At 39.5% G+C, this 16,159-nt stretch overlaps 1 protein-coding gene and 1 long non-coding RNA gene across 2 annotated transcripts; one reads left to right on the top strand and one right to left on the bottom strand.

Annotated features, from left to right (window-relative positions):
- The first annotated feature begins 1,291 nt into the window (after window positions 1–1,291).
- bcl2l10 (BCL2 like 10) lies at window positions 1,292–5,640 on the top strand. Its single transcript, XM_034078941.2, has 3 exons — window positions 1,292–1,382; window positions 2,475–2,933; window positions 4,729–5,640. Exons 1-3 carry the CDS (start codon window positions 1,350–1,352, stop codon window positions 4,849–4,851), a joined length of 615 nt encoding a protein of 204 aa, XP_033934832.1. The 5' UTR covers window positions 1,292–1,349; the 3' UTR covers window positions 4,852–5,640.
- A 5,409-nt stretch (window positions 5,641–11,049) lies between these two features.
- On the bottom strand, window positions 11,050–16,159 carry LOC117440350 (uncharacterized). Its single transcript, XR_004551247.2, has 4 exons — window positions 16,048–16,159; window positions 15,343–15,440; window positions 13,982–14,058; window positions 11,050–13,403 (listed from the first exon to the last, which is right to left on the bottom strand). It is a non-coding gene; the product is annotated as an uncharacterized lncRNA (long non-coding RNA).

Genomic DNA, 16,159 nt, shown 5'->3' with positions numbered 1-16,159 from the left:
TGTTGGTGAATATGTAAATATGATGTCCTCTATTGTTTGTTTTTATGTTGTTTTTATGTTTCATGTGGAACTAAATTGATGCAGGTCTCCCTTGTAAAAGAGATCCATGATCTCAAGGGACCAATCTGTCTAAATAAAGGCTTGAAATGAAATGAAATGACTTCATTACAAACCCTATGCATTTCCACTTCCTCAAACCATTCTCTAAAGTGTTTCCGTGTGTAGTTTACACGCTGTGATGTCACACCCTGAGGGGAGAGTAGTGAGATGGTTTTGTGATGAATGAAACCGCGATGGATTACATGAGACCTAAATATTTTTTTCTAAGTGAAGATTACATTTATGAATTTACATAAGGTGATTAGTTGCTGCAATCAGTGTCATAGATGCAACCAGGCAAGATCCTTTATTGTTTCATATGCTTATTATTTTCAGGTATAATGAAGGAATTGCTTGGTTATTTAAATGGCAGGAATTCAGCATTCGTTAGGACATATGCCATAAAAAATGACATAGCATACTGTGACATTTTTTGTGACTTTTTATTGGGATTTTAAAATTGAAACATATAAGCAATGGTTGTATTTTTGTGTTAGTATTAACAACACAATTGTATTTAGCTTCAAAGCTTTTATAATTTACAAGCCCTTTCGTTTTTTCTACCTGAAAGCCTGCATAATGATCTAATGATGAAGATAATTTGTGTTTTCCACATTTATCGTAGAGAAAGAAGGAAGCATCTGTATTCTGATGGGACTTTTTGCAGGTTTTGTGCTTAAAAAGAATTCTAGGAGTATATTAGAGAAATAGTTACCTACATACTTTGGCAAGACCATTTCTAAGAAGTTCCATACACGTTTTGCATTTCTCAGAGACCTCCATATTTTGGTAAATGTAAAAATGTGTCTAATGACCCACACATTACAATACATATAATTTAGCTGACGCTTTTATCCAAAGCGATCATTTAAAAATGATTACATGTGATATTCAGAACTGTCGCTTTGTGTCAATCAACACAGTAGTCTTTAAATCGGTATTGCTTTACAATAATCTTAAAGTTGTATTCATTTACACAATAATGTTGAGCTTCGACTTGTTTATTATTGACAAGCCCTTTCGATTTCCCTACCTGATAATGACAGAGTTAATTGGGGTTTTTCCTTTCATCAGGGAAACAGCTCGCGCTCTGCACACTGACGGGACTTTAACGGTTTTTTTAATGCCATTTTCTTTTTTTGCGGTGGAGCAGCACATGCATATAAGAAACCCGGAGGCGGAGTCATCTGATAGATGTGTAGCAGCCAGCCTGTGTGCGAGTGCAACAAGGATCTCCTTCCGCTGTCCGTATGTGCAGAGAGCAGTCTGATATCGCTGGGAGGGTAAGGTTTTGTCTCTTTTACGCACTGAAAAATGTATTTGACTTAGCTATAAATGTGTCCTTTTGTAAATGTACAGCTTTTACCACAGATAGGTGCTTGTATTTTATAGTATAAAGGCGTTTAATGTGCGGATGTGGCTCTCGCAGTGAGCTAGCTCCTCGTAGCCTGTGTGGTCCTTTGTGTCCTCCATTGCTCTGGTGACAGATCTGAGGAGGAAAGGCAGCCGGTTAGCCTGCTGCTAATTCACCACTTAAATCCCATTTTAAAGGATAATTCACGTAATGCAACACTCAAACTAGTCTGGTATTTATATATGTACAGCTGTGTATTTAGCCTTCAGCATCTTCCGGCTTGCATTAACCGAGAGCAAGCTTTCACACAAGCGCTTTAAATGGAAGCTGTTTAACACCAGACTAACAACCCCTCCATGTCTAGTAGTTATTATAAAGTGGGGTTAAGAGTATTCTGATGCTGCTATTTGTTTTATATTTAAAAAAATATCTTAAATGGTTAGTGGTCAAATATTATTTCGAGGGGATGCTAATGCTAACTATGAACAGGGCAGTTGTTGGTTAACCTCGTTAATTGCAGGATGTGCTGAATGAAATTATCTGCTAATTTGTGTAAAGCTCCCATTTAAATAACTGTCTTTCTTTAATGGCATTTTTATGACATGCTGTGCTCTTACTTTTTTTTTTTAAATGAATTTGCAATACCATCACTTTTTGATAAGAAAGTTGTAAATGTTCTTGGAGATGTTGTTTGACCTTCTATAATGACATGTAATACTATGACATAACTTTTTCATAATGGGACACTTTACTATGACTCATACCATTATATGACATTTTTAATGACATTTGTCAATGTCATACTATGACATTGTTCTGACTTTTTATGCAATACAATTAAAAAAAAAAAAAAAATGTATGACATTTTGTGTATTATACAATTCAGCATTATGTTTGGCATACCTTACTCAAGTACTTGAATTAACTTTTTCCCATGAGCTGTTGCCTTCAAATCAACAAACCATATCAGTGGTTCTTCAAAGCAGAAGAATGACTTGCTTTATCTTAATTTCTCCTGTAGAAAATGTCGTGTGGGCTGTGGAAAGAGACCCTGGCTCTGGCAGAGGACTACCTGTCCCTGAGCTGCACGAGCCCCCGGCCAGCCCCCCCGCCTCCCAGCGAGTCAGCCGCTGCCATGAGGTGCTTGGCCCGGGACATGGAGGCGCAGCACCAGGCTCGCTTCCACTCCCTCGCTCAGAGCTTCCTCAGGCAGTGTGGGCCGGACCCCTGCTCCAGCCTCAGGAAGGTGATAGAGGAGCTGGTGGGAGATGGACACTTGAACTGGGGGAGGGTTGTTTCCCTTTTCACCTTCACCGGGGTGCTGGCCAGACAGCTGCAGGAGCAGAAGGGTGTGAAGCTGGGGCAGGATCCCGGGCAGGAGCCAGGACCGGAGCCTGGGAGCTGCAGAGGGCTGGCAGAGACCATCGCTGACTACCTGGGGGAGGAGAAGAAGGACTGGATGCTGGAGAACGACGGATGGGTAGGTTACAACATGTCTGCCTTTCAACTGATCACATCTTAGATATTGCAGAGCTGTGTCAACACAAACATTGGAGATAAGGGGAATGTTTGATTGTATCGAAGGCGTTAGGCCATTTACATTTTAAAAAATCCCCTTCAGACTCAAACTGAAAGTGGTGCATTTAGAATTTGGGAGTTGGAAACCCCCCAGAGTTTGATAGGATCATGTTCGCTTCCTGCTCGGTTTTATATTCAGATCTGTGTAAACGTGGCTTAGAAAGCAGCCAGGGCTTAGTTTAGATGCAGCCTTTTGAGTTTACGCTTCGCAGATGAGACGACGGACGCTCATGTTTCATGTGGTTGCTTTGATTATATGAATTGTAGAGTAGCAACAGGAGAGATTGTGAGGAGTGTCGTCAACAACAAGACAACCCTCACACCGAGTTGGGTCTTAAATGATCAAACTGTTTTGTAAAGGTCGGGCAGAACTGGACTATACGCTTGTCTAGCCAGTGGCAATGAAAAGGACAAAGCTCATTTCAAACGTGCTTCTCGTGGCTTATTGAAGTGGGAAAAGGGTTGGGATGAAACCAAGTTCCCAGAAGCCTCACCAAACGGAACACAACTACAGTTGAATGTCTGCTTTTGTCAATGGGTTTGCCCTGGCCCCCTCCCAAACACACACACACACACACACACACACACACACACACACACACACACACACACACACACACACACACACACACACACACACACACACACACACACACACACACACACACACACACACACACACACACACACCCCCTCACCCCTCCTTTCTTCAGCTGGCAGCTGGTTTCAACAGACACGTAACCAGCTCAGCCAGATGGACTTTGTAGTAACAGTCAGGCTTCTGTGTGTGTTGGGTTTGGCTTCATATTGAAGTTAGCTGGTATGACTATGAAAACAAGCAGCTGCAGAGGAACACCTGGAGCCGAGAGCAGGTGCAGCTCTGGCCAACTGTGTGGCTTCAGTCTGACAACATGGCGGAGACAAACACAGCAGAACTGGTTATTATTGTCTCGCTAATGGAGCGGAAGAAGCTCGAATTAGTTCATAACTAAATTGACTATGAACGAACAAAAGGCCATGTGTTTCTGTAACTTCATGTTACAGCTTATTTGGATGACTTTATACACTATTGGCTCGCTTAATGTTTGATATAATGGTTTTGTATTGATAACCTATACACCTTAAATCTGCAAGTAACTTGTACAACATTTGAAGTATATAATGTGGACATACTCAAGTAAAGTACAAGTTCCTCAGACATGATGGAGAGATTTACAGCAGAACGGTTTTTTATTGTCTTTCTAAAAGAGCAGAATAAGCTAGATTTACATCATAAATATATATATAGAGCCAAATTGAATTATTTCTGCACGAAAATTAAGAAAATGCCACCTGCTATAACTTCAGGTTGACACTTTGACATGATTTATTCTGCTTACCTTAAAAAACTGCTTGGCTGTCAGGATATTTAAAAAGTAGCAGATATCAGCAGTACTCCGAGGGCAAATATCTGTCTGTTTATGTAAAACCACGGCGCTGTCAGTGACTGAGACTTATTACCCATAATATATCGTATAATTGCCGCGAGCTGTCTGCCAAGCTGCCGTTTGTTTTAACTCAGTTTGGCAGCTTAAACTCTCTCTTTTTGTTTTAAAAAACCTACAGCGTAAGCAGAAAGACTCACGAGTCGCAGAAAAACATTCGCTCTTGCCAGTAAATGAAAAGTTTTTAACCGTTTGTTGTTTCTCTTCTCGTAGGAGGGGTTCTGCTCGTTCTCCCGCACGGCCAGAGGGGTGAGCCAGGACTCGTCCATGAAGACGGCGCTGATGGCCGCCGCTGGGGTCGGCCTCGCCGGACTCACCTTCCTCCTGGTGCGCTGATCTTCGTCATCATTGACACGTCTCCATCCATGTTCTCATATGGCACAGTTAAGCAGGCGGACATCAGTGCTGCAAACACAGGCCTAATCTGTAGTGAATTCAGGGTTATAATCTCAAGTCATCAACTGAATGTTTGCACATGCTCACAGACGCATCAAGACTGACATTTGCTCCTTAAGATTGTAAACATAATCTCAATGCCTTCAGAAATGTTGGAGTAAGTGGCATTTAGCTTGCATATCTTAGACAGTTTAATTACTTAAGCACAGGTTTCTGCACAGAATCGTGGTTGCGCTCAATGTTTTGTATTTTCGACTGTGCAGCTATAAGACTTTCATTTCAGTTATTCCCACAGCTTTTGGTTTTGATTTGTTCAATTGTAAGCTGCCTTTTTTATTCATGCGTTTACCTGAGTTGTGTACGTGGTATAGAGCCATTCTTGTGTACAATGTATAAATTAATATATTATATTTATATGAAATGAAACTGTAAGCAGGGGCCCTTTTTTTTCTATCTGACCCGCAGCTAACTCAGTTGTTTCATTGTTCTCATGCGTGTCCTGCATCCATGTGAAATGTGATTTACAACACAGCGGTGCTACGATATGTTGCGAGTTGTTTCTCATATCAAACAAACCAGGGACCAATCTGACTTCAAACATATTGCTATTAAAACAAACCGTTGCTATAGCATTTCCCCCCCACAGATCTCTTAAACATTATATTTTTACATTGTTTTGGTCTATTTATTTGTCACTGTTTTTTTTTATAATAAAAAAAGAACCAATAATGGACTTTGTGATTCTTGTGTGTGCAGAAAAGTCTTTCTTTCAATGTGTCCTCTGTCAGCAGGTCCGCACAGTCGGAATATGAAACGATCTGCCCTCCTTTTTATATGCAGACATATTTCCATAAATAAGATATGTCCTCCTGTCTGCCTCTGCTCCTCTGACCAGCGCTCTGCTCACGTTACGCAACAGGATTCACAAAACATACAAAATGTGACATTGGTTTGTCATATTTGAAACAAAAGGATCTTTAATTTGTTCCTTTCGAATTTAAAAACCTGTGCAGAAAATGAGAATCAAAGGTTTGGACAGGTTTGCCACTAAATTAGCCATTAAACGTCTTTTGAAAAATGTGAACTAAATGTATTGCATTTATAGAATGTGTTAAGGCTGTATATTGATATAAAACCAGTTTATTTTACGTGCTTATACATGTATAGTAATCCAACATTAACACATGTTACTGATCTTAACGTTATATGTACACATTGTTATAATGGCCTTATAACCTTATATTGCTTAATATAAGGACCTTTATACAGAAATGTCAACAAAAAATGAGATAGGAAAAGTTTATCAACATTGACTGACATAAACTGACTGAAAGCTTTGTGTCCAAACAATCCCTAAGAAAAGGAATACAGATTAGAAAGACATATTTAACTAAGGGGAGATGAACTCTCAAACGTGTGTGTGTGTGAGAAACTGCAATGAGGTCGTTGTGCCGGCATCTCTGACTTCTCATAAGCAGACAAAGAGCCCATGTGTGGGCCTTTACAATCAGAGCGCTGAAAATGATCCTTTCCTCCCCCCCACACGCGCACGCGCACGCGCACACGCACACACACACACACACACATTACGATCACAACACATATACAGATAACATTGTTTGTGAAAAAGAGAACCACGGCAGCGTCTGATGTGGAGATGAGTTTCCTGTTGACAGTTGTTACTCTACCACGCAGTGAAACGCCAACAACAGTGTCGCAAACAGCAGACAGATCTCTTGATATTATCTGTGTATTTTATGGATTATTTAGTGAAGAGATTACATGGGCAGAAGTCCTCTACTACTACTTTCAAAATCAATCTAGAGGGCTTAAAGAGCCAAATAGATGTTCCTTTCATTGTTACTGACAGCAAACACAAAGAACAATGGCTCCCTTTAAAGGATAATGTGGTTAATAAATCCCATGAAAATAAGCCAACAGTGAATTAATCATATTATTCTGTGTGATATTAGTATATTTCTGCGTATCATACATTTCCTTATTCTGATGGACACTGTGTTTTTTTTCTTTAGTCTATGACACATGCTGCTCTGCTGCCACAAATACTCAATAGAAACCAAAACTGTGGCTGAAAAACCCCCCGACAGATACACAGTCTGCCCCAATGTGTGATCAAATAAAAACAGTGCACAGCTGTTTTAGGAAATTATAATATAGTATAATAAGATTAACTTTTTTCACGTGCCAGCTGGGAAATTTGTTCTTCCTGGTTAGCCTTTTTTTTTTAAAAATAGTTATATAGAACCATGACCCGTTTTTAAAGATTTATGTTTTCAATAGGAAGCAATAAGCTTAAGGCTACAGACAGGCCGGAGAAGGACCCTGTGAGGGGAGTGAGCGGCGTTCAACTCTGTGACCTCCACTCACCGACACAACAACAAACACACAGCTGCTCCTCTTACCACCGCTCAATATGTTCACATATCACAGACACATAACCACTGAAAAAAACATGAATATTCCTGTATTTCTGATTGTTTAATCAAGTTCTCAAATATGAAAGGTGCTGTTTACTTATATAAAATGCTATTATAAGATAATGTTTTCAAAAAATAAGATTATATTAGATGCAAATATTATACTTTTACTTCACTACTACTTTTATTTGACACCTAGTTATTATTACTTTGCAGATAGAAATGTAAACACCTATCATGAGCATTTACAGACTTTTTTACGAATAAATATCACCAAAAAAAATGTGTTTTTAAAGCCATTATTTGTATGTATTAATTACATGTTTGTGGTTTCATGTTTATATATTCATATGATGCATTATATTAATAAATACACTTCTACGTGCTCATTTCTATTATTTTCCAGAACAGAGATCTAAACATCGGATAAAGTCAGCTGGGAAATGTCAGAGTTTTATTTGTTGTCATATCAATCATATTAACACTATATTGACGTATTAAAAAGGGAATCTTTGATATATTATATACATTTATATTTTTAAATGCATCTTTGTCCAATACTAATGTTTCTGGAATTTTGGAGAAATCTACAAATGCAAAACAGTTTTTTTTGGTGTATTTTTAGAAGTTTTCATTCACTTAAGGTAAAATAAAACGTGATATATAGAAGCTAAACAGCCCAGACTCCAGATTGACCGGTGTACAAATAATTCATGTTTTAGCAGGAAGCTGTGTTTCCGCCCCATGTTGATTTATCAGATAGGCCTATTGATCATACTTGCCAACCTTGAGACCTCAGAAATCGGGAGTATTTTCAAAACCACAGCGGGGGGGGGGGGGGGGGGGGGGGTGCTAGTGGATTGCCGGAGCTGTATAAGATCAACATTAACATGCATTGTAGTTGTAAGTGCACTGCCTGTAGCACCATCCTTGATGGAGCATATGTGTGGGCTGGACCTGTATTTTACAGGAAAGGAGTGAGCAGAGGGTCGTGTTGTCGATTATTGTTCTGTTTGCTGTGACTATCTCCCTCATCCTCTCAGACTTTCAGTTGCGCGCGCTACTAAAGAGACGCGCTACCATGGAAACGAAAAAATGGTGTAGCTGTATTAGGGTGTGTTCACACCTAAGCGTCCGCTCTCTGGTGCGCACCAGACCACAGTTTGTTACATTGTTTCATTTTTCAGAAGGTTCGGTTTGCGTTCACACGGGCAAAACTCAAACGGACTATAAACTTTAAACACAAGTCATGTGCTCGGAAATGCTGTTCAACCATTGGTCAGACATTAAGGGGGTACAAACGCAAATCCCGGCAATTTCTAGCGGAGCCTCCGCCATGGAGCATCGGCAGGTTATTCTCATGCTGCTGTTAGTCTGGAGATCAACAGACATATGATTATATAATCAGACAACGTCCGTTAAAAAACATTATTACATGGCTTTGTTGACTGTATACAGTTTGGCTGAAACTAACTGACAAGACAAGAGCGACAAGAAAACAGCGGTGCAGTAACGGGCAGAAACCCTCCTTTTTACGCAGCGGTCCAGACATAGACATCAGACGGCGAGACATATTCAGTTGCCAGTTACTTTGGCATTAGGGCAGGGATATCTAGATACTTCCCAAGGTTTGACATAATGAATTGTGCTACTTTTAAAGCAAGCAACGATTTTTTCAAATCTGTAATCATGAAGCTCCTCAAAAACGCTATCGAAGCAGTTCCTGCCGTTGCTACGTTAGTTCAAACAGTAACAACCGACTATTTTTCTTAGCGGATGCATGTAAATGTAAATACATACAACTATTTTTTAAATCAATAAAATCATTTTCTAAATCCACAAAAGCATTTCAATTAATATTGGGAGTCATGTCGTTACTTTGTTGAGAATGTGGCCATGTAATAAGCGGGATAATGTGCAGCAGCGCGGTCATTATGAGGAAAAGAACACCTTCATGCCGATCTAGATCCCTCCGCTTCGCGTCGGGCTCCTGATCAGCCTGTCGGTGTTCTTTTCATGCTTATCCATGAGAGACGTTCTGCAGTCTGCAGAGGAGGGAGTTTCACCGACGACAGGTGTTCTTACTTTTATGTAGCTGATGGAGAATGTTTACTTTACACGTCACTGTTCAACACTTCATTCTGCTTTACTCTTTAACTAAACAACCGCGGATGTCTTGAAAGACTCTTTCGCTAAAGATTTTTGAAGATATCTGCGTTCTTGTGACACGTAAATACTGTGCTTCCTATGTTTTGGTGCGGACTGCGTTCACACCAGCGATGAACCGCTCCAGAGTTCGCAAGCAAGCGCTCCGAGACCACCTATTTTAGCGGACCAGAGTCCGGTTGTTTAGTTCACTTCAGAGGTCTCGGACTGCGTTCACACCGACCCAAATGAACCGTACCAAGCGGCTAAACGCACCAGGGTTCGATTCAACCGGACTATACAAGGCAGGTGTGAACGCACCCTAGTCCGAGTGAAAACAGTCCTGACTCAGTAAATCTGATTTTGTCATAAATCGGGAGAAATATGACCCCGGGAGGAAACCGGGAGAGGGCAATGAAATCGGGAGTCTCCCGCGAAAATCGGGAGGGTTGGCAAGTATGCTATTGATATTGATTTCATCTGGTGATAACAGAAGGACGAGGAGGAAGTCAATCGCCATTGACGTGGACGATGGTATCAGACCAGACACACAGCCGGCTGTGATCACCACACAGAGAGAAATGTGACTGAAGTCAGGACAGGGTAGTCTACTTTGCTAAAACAACTCGGCACTTCAATAAGTAAAAGTCACCATTCGGTGATGCTTTATTGCATTTCAGAGAATTAGTTTGGTTTGAATTTATTACAAATTAAATTACAAAAGCATAACAATACTTCAAGTTGTTTCAAAAGTTCAAATATGTGACCTGCTCCATCGAAATCAGTCGCATTGACCCGAAGACACATTTTGAGTTGTATACACGGTTGGAAAGAGGAGATTCCTAGCTTTCTAATGATATCAGGATTGTTTTTGTACTCCAAATATTAAGCGAAATATGTCACATTATATAATGACTGTCACAGAGTCCTCATTTTGAGAAAAAGGCCTTTAAAGTTTCCTCTTCTCTGGAATCCATCGATCTGATTGGTTATTAGTGGAGCAAATGATCAAAATACTACGGAGGGAAGATATTTTCGTTTGGAGGGGAAGCTCGCGAGTGTGCGTGTATACGTGTGTGCGTGTGTGTGTTTGTGTATTTTTGCGTTTGTGTGTATTGTGTTTGTTTCCCGGGGAAAACCCTCACGAGAAACACCGGCTGTTGTTGTGCCTGCTGTGGCGTTAAATTACTCCGTTCTCCGCTTGTAATTATGCCGTTACAAGCTTCAAAGTTATATTTATCATCTGAATTTGCCGAAACAAGTTTAATATTCTGAAAGCCAAGACTCTGTTTAATTTAAATCAGATGAAAACAAACTGTAAAGGATCCTGCCGTGTTATCTATGATTACTTTACTCTTACGTTCATAATGTCAGCCGGAGGGAGGGGGGCGGCGCTGCTGGAAGAGCAGAGTGCGAGTGAGAGGTGCCTGTCTTCGTCCCTTCACAAGCTTCAAAAATGTATTTATCGTGTGATTTTGGAAATACAAGTTTCATATTCTGAAAGCCAAGACTTGGTTTGTTTAAAATCAAACAAAACACCCGAACCCTGAAAAAATAGTTTTTTACGTAAATCCACGTTTATTCTGAAATGAGCCGTTGCGACTTCCGACTGATTTCGATAGAGCGGGTCACATATATGGTCGAGTCAAGTCATTTTTGCTACGTTAATACAATTGCTACAGTAACAAGAAATAGCAGATTTAGTAGTAAGGCAGTTTTTGCAAATTCGATCTAAAAAGAAGAGTTTGTATTCATCATGATTTCAGATGTAGTGCTAATCAACAAAAAAACTAATATATTGTATGTCTGACCAACCAAAACATGGTAGAATAGTTTAGCATTTATAAATTCTTACCGAAATTTAAATGAGAAGATTATGACCACTCTTGTATCTGAATGGTAACAATATGACTAGTACAACTAGCAGCTGGTTCGCTTAGCTTAGCATAAAGACCATAGATAAAGACAGGAAACAGGGGGAGACATCTAGAATGGCTCTGTTCAGACGTAACAAACCTGCCTACCAGAACCTCTAAAGTTCACAAAACTAAACATCTTACATTGTGCCTTGTTTGATCCACACAAAAACCAAAAGTGTAGAAATTACAATTCACTATTTCACGAGGTTGTGTGCCGGACTGTTTCATTGCCTGGACCCGTAACTCTCTGCTAGGGGGCCAGGCAATGAAACAGTCCGGCATATAACCCCCCCCATTAAACAGCAAATTGCTGTTTTTACACTCTGGTTTTTGCATGGATCAAACAAAACAGATGTTCATTAGTGAGCTTCAGAAGTGCTGGTAGGCAGCTTTGATTGACAGGAGCCAGCCTAGATGTATCCCCTTGGTTCCAGGCATAATGCTAAGATAAGCTAACCAAACGTTAGCCGTAGCTTCATATTAACATTCAAACATAAAAGTGGTAGCAGTCGTCTCATTTGCTAACTCTTGGCAAAAAAGCAAATGATCTTATTTCCAAAAATGTCAAACTATTCCTTTGTACCATGTGTGGCTTGATTAAACAGTTTCATTTGTTTTCAATTCCTCAGTAGGCTACATGTTTTATTTCTGTAAGAGAGCAGTTTCTCAGGCTCAAGTTAGCTGAAAAGCTTCTAGACTTGCATCGTGAAGAGGAGAGACTGTATATATTAAGTATTTCAGATTAAGTGCTAATCAATAAAAAAATCAACAACAATGAAAATTACATTTAAAAAAAAGAAAAAGATATTGAATGTTTGACCAACCAAAAATGTGTTGAAAAGTTTGGCATTTTATTTTATAAATTCTTGCAGAGAGTTAAATGAGAAGATTAAGACCACTCTCTTATCTGAATGGTAACAATATGGCTACAACTAGCAGCTGGTTCGCTTAGCTTAGCATAAAGACAGGAAACAGGGGGAGACATCTAGACTGGCTCTGTTCAGACGTAACAAACCTGCCTACCAGAACCTCTAAAGTTCACAAAACTAAACATCTTACATTGTGCCTTGTTTGATCCACACAAAAACCAAAAGTGTAGAAATTACAATTCACTATTTCACGAGGTTGTGTGCCGGACTGTTTCATTGCCTGGACCCGTAAATCTGCTAGGGGGCCAGGCAATGAAACAGTCCGGCATATAACCCCCCCATTAAACAGCAAATTGCTGTTTTGACACTCTGGTTTTTGCATGGATCAAACAAAACAGATGTTCATTAGTGAGCTTCAGAAGTGCTGGTAGGCAGCTTTGATTGACAGGAGCCAGGCTAGATGTATCCCCTTGGTTCGGGACATAAGGCTAAGATAAGCTAACCAAACGTTAGCCGTAGCTTCATATTAACATTCAAACATAAAAGTGGTAGCAGTCGTCTCATTTGCTAACCCTTGGCAAGGAAGCAAATGAGCAAATTTCCTAAAATGTCAAAAATATTCCTTTATATTGGTAACATGTGTGATTTGATAAACAGTTTCATTTTTTTCCCATTCCCGAGTAAGTGTACTTGTGATGTTTTTGAAGAGAGCAGTTCCTCAGGCTCCAGGCAGCGGACCAGCTTCTTGACTTGCATCGTGAACACACGGCATTATTTTTCATGTGTTCATTCATAAAAAGAAGTAAAGATCAGCGCCCAGATCTTCAGAGTTGCTCTATCGTCGCTTGTCTGTATTCACAGTGAAGATAAATGGTCTGATGGCTGACGGTAAAACTCATTTGTCTTTGTTTGAATTTTTCCCAATTATATTTTTAGAATTATTTTTCTTGTCTTGTTTTCTTGTTTGAATTTCCTTTTGTGCTCAAATAAGCAGTTGTGAGAGAAAGTAGCCATTACAAAACAAACCATTGATCTTGCAGTGTGAATACAGCCAGTGCTTTAACCTCCAGCTTTTAATGGTGTCCTCATTTTTTCAAGAAATTCTTGATCAATTTCACCACCTGTTCACAGGAAACACAAAACATTTTGGTTGTTAAGGACAGGTTACAATTCATGGATAAGTTGTCATCTAATCGTAAGCATTCATGAGCCCCTCGGGATGAATTGTAATCTCTTTGGTTGATAGTCCAACTCAAAGTCCGACTTCTCGTCTAATATTGCTTAACTTTTGTGATAAGTACTACTTTTATAGTGTATGTTGGCATGCTATCACAGTCAACTTCAAACACGGTTAACATTTTGAGCATGTTAGTCTGATGGTGTCACGGAGCATGACCCTGGCTTATTGTTGAATATTAAATCAAATGGATTTATTTGATGTTATATTAACTGATGAGGTAAATGTGAATTCCCCATCAGTAACCAGGTAATCCTGGCATTTTATAATAACTAGTGATAACGAATGTGATATCGATTCTGCTGACAGTTAAAAAAAAAAATGTTTTACTGTAACTTGACATCCAAATGTTTTTATGACCCTAAAATAAAACCTTCATCCACTTAAAACTAATCAGCTGTTTTGTTGTAATGCTATACTGTAAAAAAAGATGTAGAAAACATAACTGACTGACACACTGACCTCATCCGGAGGAGGGATTTTTCCAGTCTTGAGCTTGGAGTAGATCAGCTGGCCGTTCACAGAAATCTCATAGCTGTCTGTGGGGTGAGAAAGTACATCAATGTTAATTCATTGTAGTATAATGTATTATTTACACAATAGTATCTGTGTGTAAGTAAAGCAGGTTTATCTAACAGGAACTATATCACTGACACTACATTCCTGTCAACAAAAGAAACACCAGAACAAAAACAGGTTGGTTTTCAAGTTCTGACACTTAAGAAAAACGACTAAACAATCATATTTTTAGGACGTGACAAGAGATACTGTCGGCTAACTGAAACGAGAAACACAGTTTAAAGTCTTTCTTTGACAGTGTTTAAAAAGTCCCATTGTTACCAGTTGTGTAAAGTCACTAAGTCGATTTTCTCAAGTACTGTACTGCTACTTTGTACTTCTACCCCACTACAATTCAGAGTTTAATCGTGTACTTTTACTTGTGAAATATGATAAACACTTAAATAATGCTTTAGTTTGAGAGTAACAAGCTAGCCTGCAGTATCCAGAGTAATTCAAACTAGCTGCACCTTTACCAGCCTTGATAACACTCTTATGCATCAATAATTATAATCAATCATATCATACAATTCTGAAATGGGCCAATTTGTATAATGAGTGTTTCTACTTTTGGCAATACTTTTGTGCTTTTACTTGAGTCACAATTTGATTGCAGGACTTTTATATGTATTCCTACACTCTGGTACTTCTACTGTTGCTCAAGTTCAAGGTCTGAGTACTTCTTCGACCTCTGGTTGTTACCCATAACGTGTCATGATAAGATAAGAATATGTTGTATCATTTTCTCTTTCATTATGACTGTGGAGGAAACTTCTGTGTAGCAATGCTTTGGGAGTCACCGACTCAGGAAGGAGACACGGGATGAACAGGAGTTCTGATGTCAAACACTGAGATTTAATACAAGCATCGGCCGGAGAAATTCACATCACAAGTCACACAGTCAAAGGTTCTGACTGCACGGGTGGGTTGCCATGTCAAATCTGATCAGCCTCGCATCTTGGTAGACCCTTTAACTAGTTTACCGAGAGCTAATCAGCATATTGGGGGAAGGTATCTGTGGACACCTGGAGGCACTGAATCACTTTATCTGACTCTGTGGCTCTTGTGACCAAGAGTTGACCGGTCATAAAACTGATAATGGCAGCAATAGCTGACAGTTCCCATTCCTTAAGACAGATAACAGACTTCGGCTTCAGCGTAAATGTCAACAGGCCGAAAGGTCAAATATCTTAAGTAAAGACAAAATTATTCCCTCACAGTGACGGATGAGTCTGAGTGTAAAAGCAAAAGCAAAAGCATCTTACTCTGCCTCCCGACCCTCCCTGTCACCTCCTTCACTCCAGGAACCTGCCGAATTGCTTCGGCTAGTTGCCCGTAACGGTATGAGTAACCTCATCCGCTACTGCAAACAAGACAAGAAGAAGGAGAACCACATTAGGAAAAACAAACAGATTATTGGCACGCAGAAACTCTCAGACCAACAAAGAATGGCTGGATGGATCAAAATAAGCAGATCTTTTACAGCTCAATGGAAAGTACAGTATTTCTGTGTCCTTTTCTTTTGATCCACAATATATTTATTTGTAAAACCATGAAATACAATATTTAGTTTTAAAGAATATACAATTTCTGGATTGACACAAAGTAAAGTACAGAAAACTTCAAACAAGAATGCTTCCCATGTTTCACTGTACGTAGTATGGTGGTATAAACAAAATGGATTCTATTAGATGAAAAGTATTTACATAAAAGTACAAGTAGTAAGAAGAATACAATACAAGCTCAGAAACGGCAATGTTTACATACAATACTTATATAAAATCCTCTTAAATCCTGTTAAGTTAGGATCCTTAACCCAGTATGAGTATTGAGATACAATACGTTTTTCCCAATTGCAACAGGACTACGCCCTAGTGTGAAATAAAACAAAAGATCTACCTTCTAACTTTTGAGATGTTATTACAGTGTGTTCTGAGATTATGATACAGTATATAAAGTTAAACACTCACCAGTATTCGACCTCCACTGAAGCCATGGTGTTTGAGAGCTGTTTTCACGGCTGTAAGTCGACGCAGAGCTGTGAGCCTTCAGTCAGGAAATGAGGAGAATAAAGTGCAGAGT

The sequence above is a fragment of the Pseudochaenichthys georgianus genome, chromosome 3, assembly GCF_902827115.2.
Source record: "Pseudochaenichthys georgianus chromosome 3, fPseGeo1.2, whole genome shotgun sequence".
Classification (NCBI taxonomy): Eukaryota; Metazoa; Chordata; class Actinopteri; order Perciformes; family Channichthyidae; genus Pseudochaenichthys; species Pseudochaenichthys georgianus.
The sequence above is the reverse complement of the archived record's forward strand: the minus strand, read 5'-3'. Positions and strand labels throughout refer to the sequence as shown.

Bases quoted from the DNA above. Each gene is read 5' to 3' on its own strand.
- bcl2l10 (XM_034078941.2), top strand. From the start codon at position 1,350: ATGTGCAGAGAGCAGTCTGATATCGCTGGGAGG. The intron at 1,383-2,474 runs GTAAGGTTTTGT...TTTCTCCTGTAG, and splicing joins AGTCTGATATCGCTGGGAGG to AAAATGTCGTGTGGGCTGTG. The intron at 2,934-4,728 runs GTAGGTTACAAC...CTCTTCTCGTAG, and splicing joins TGCTGGAGAACGACGGATGG to GAGGGGTTCTGCTCGTTCTC.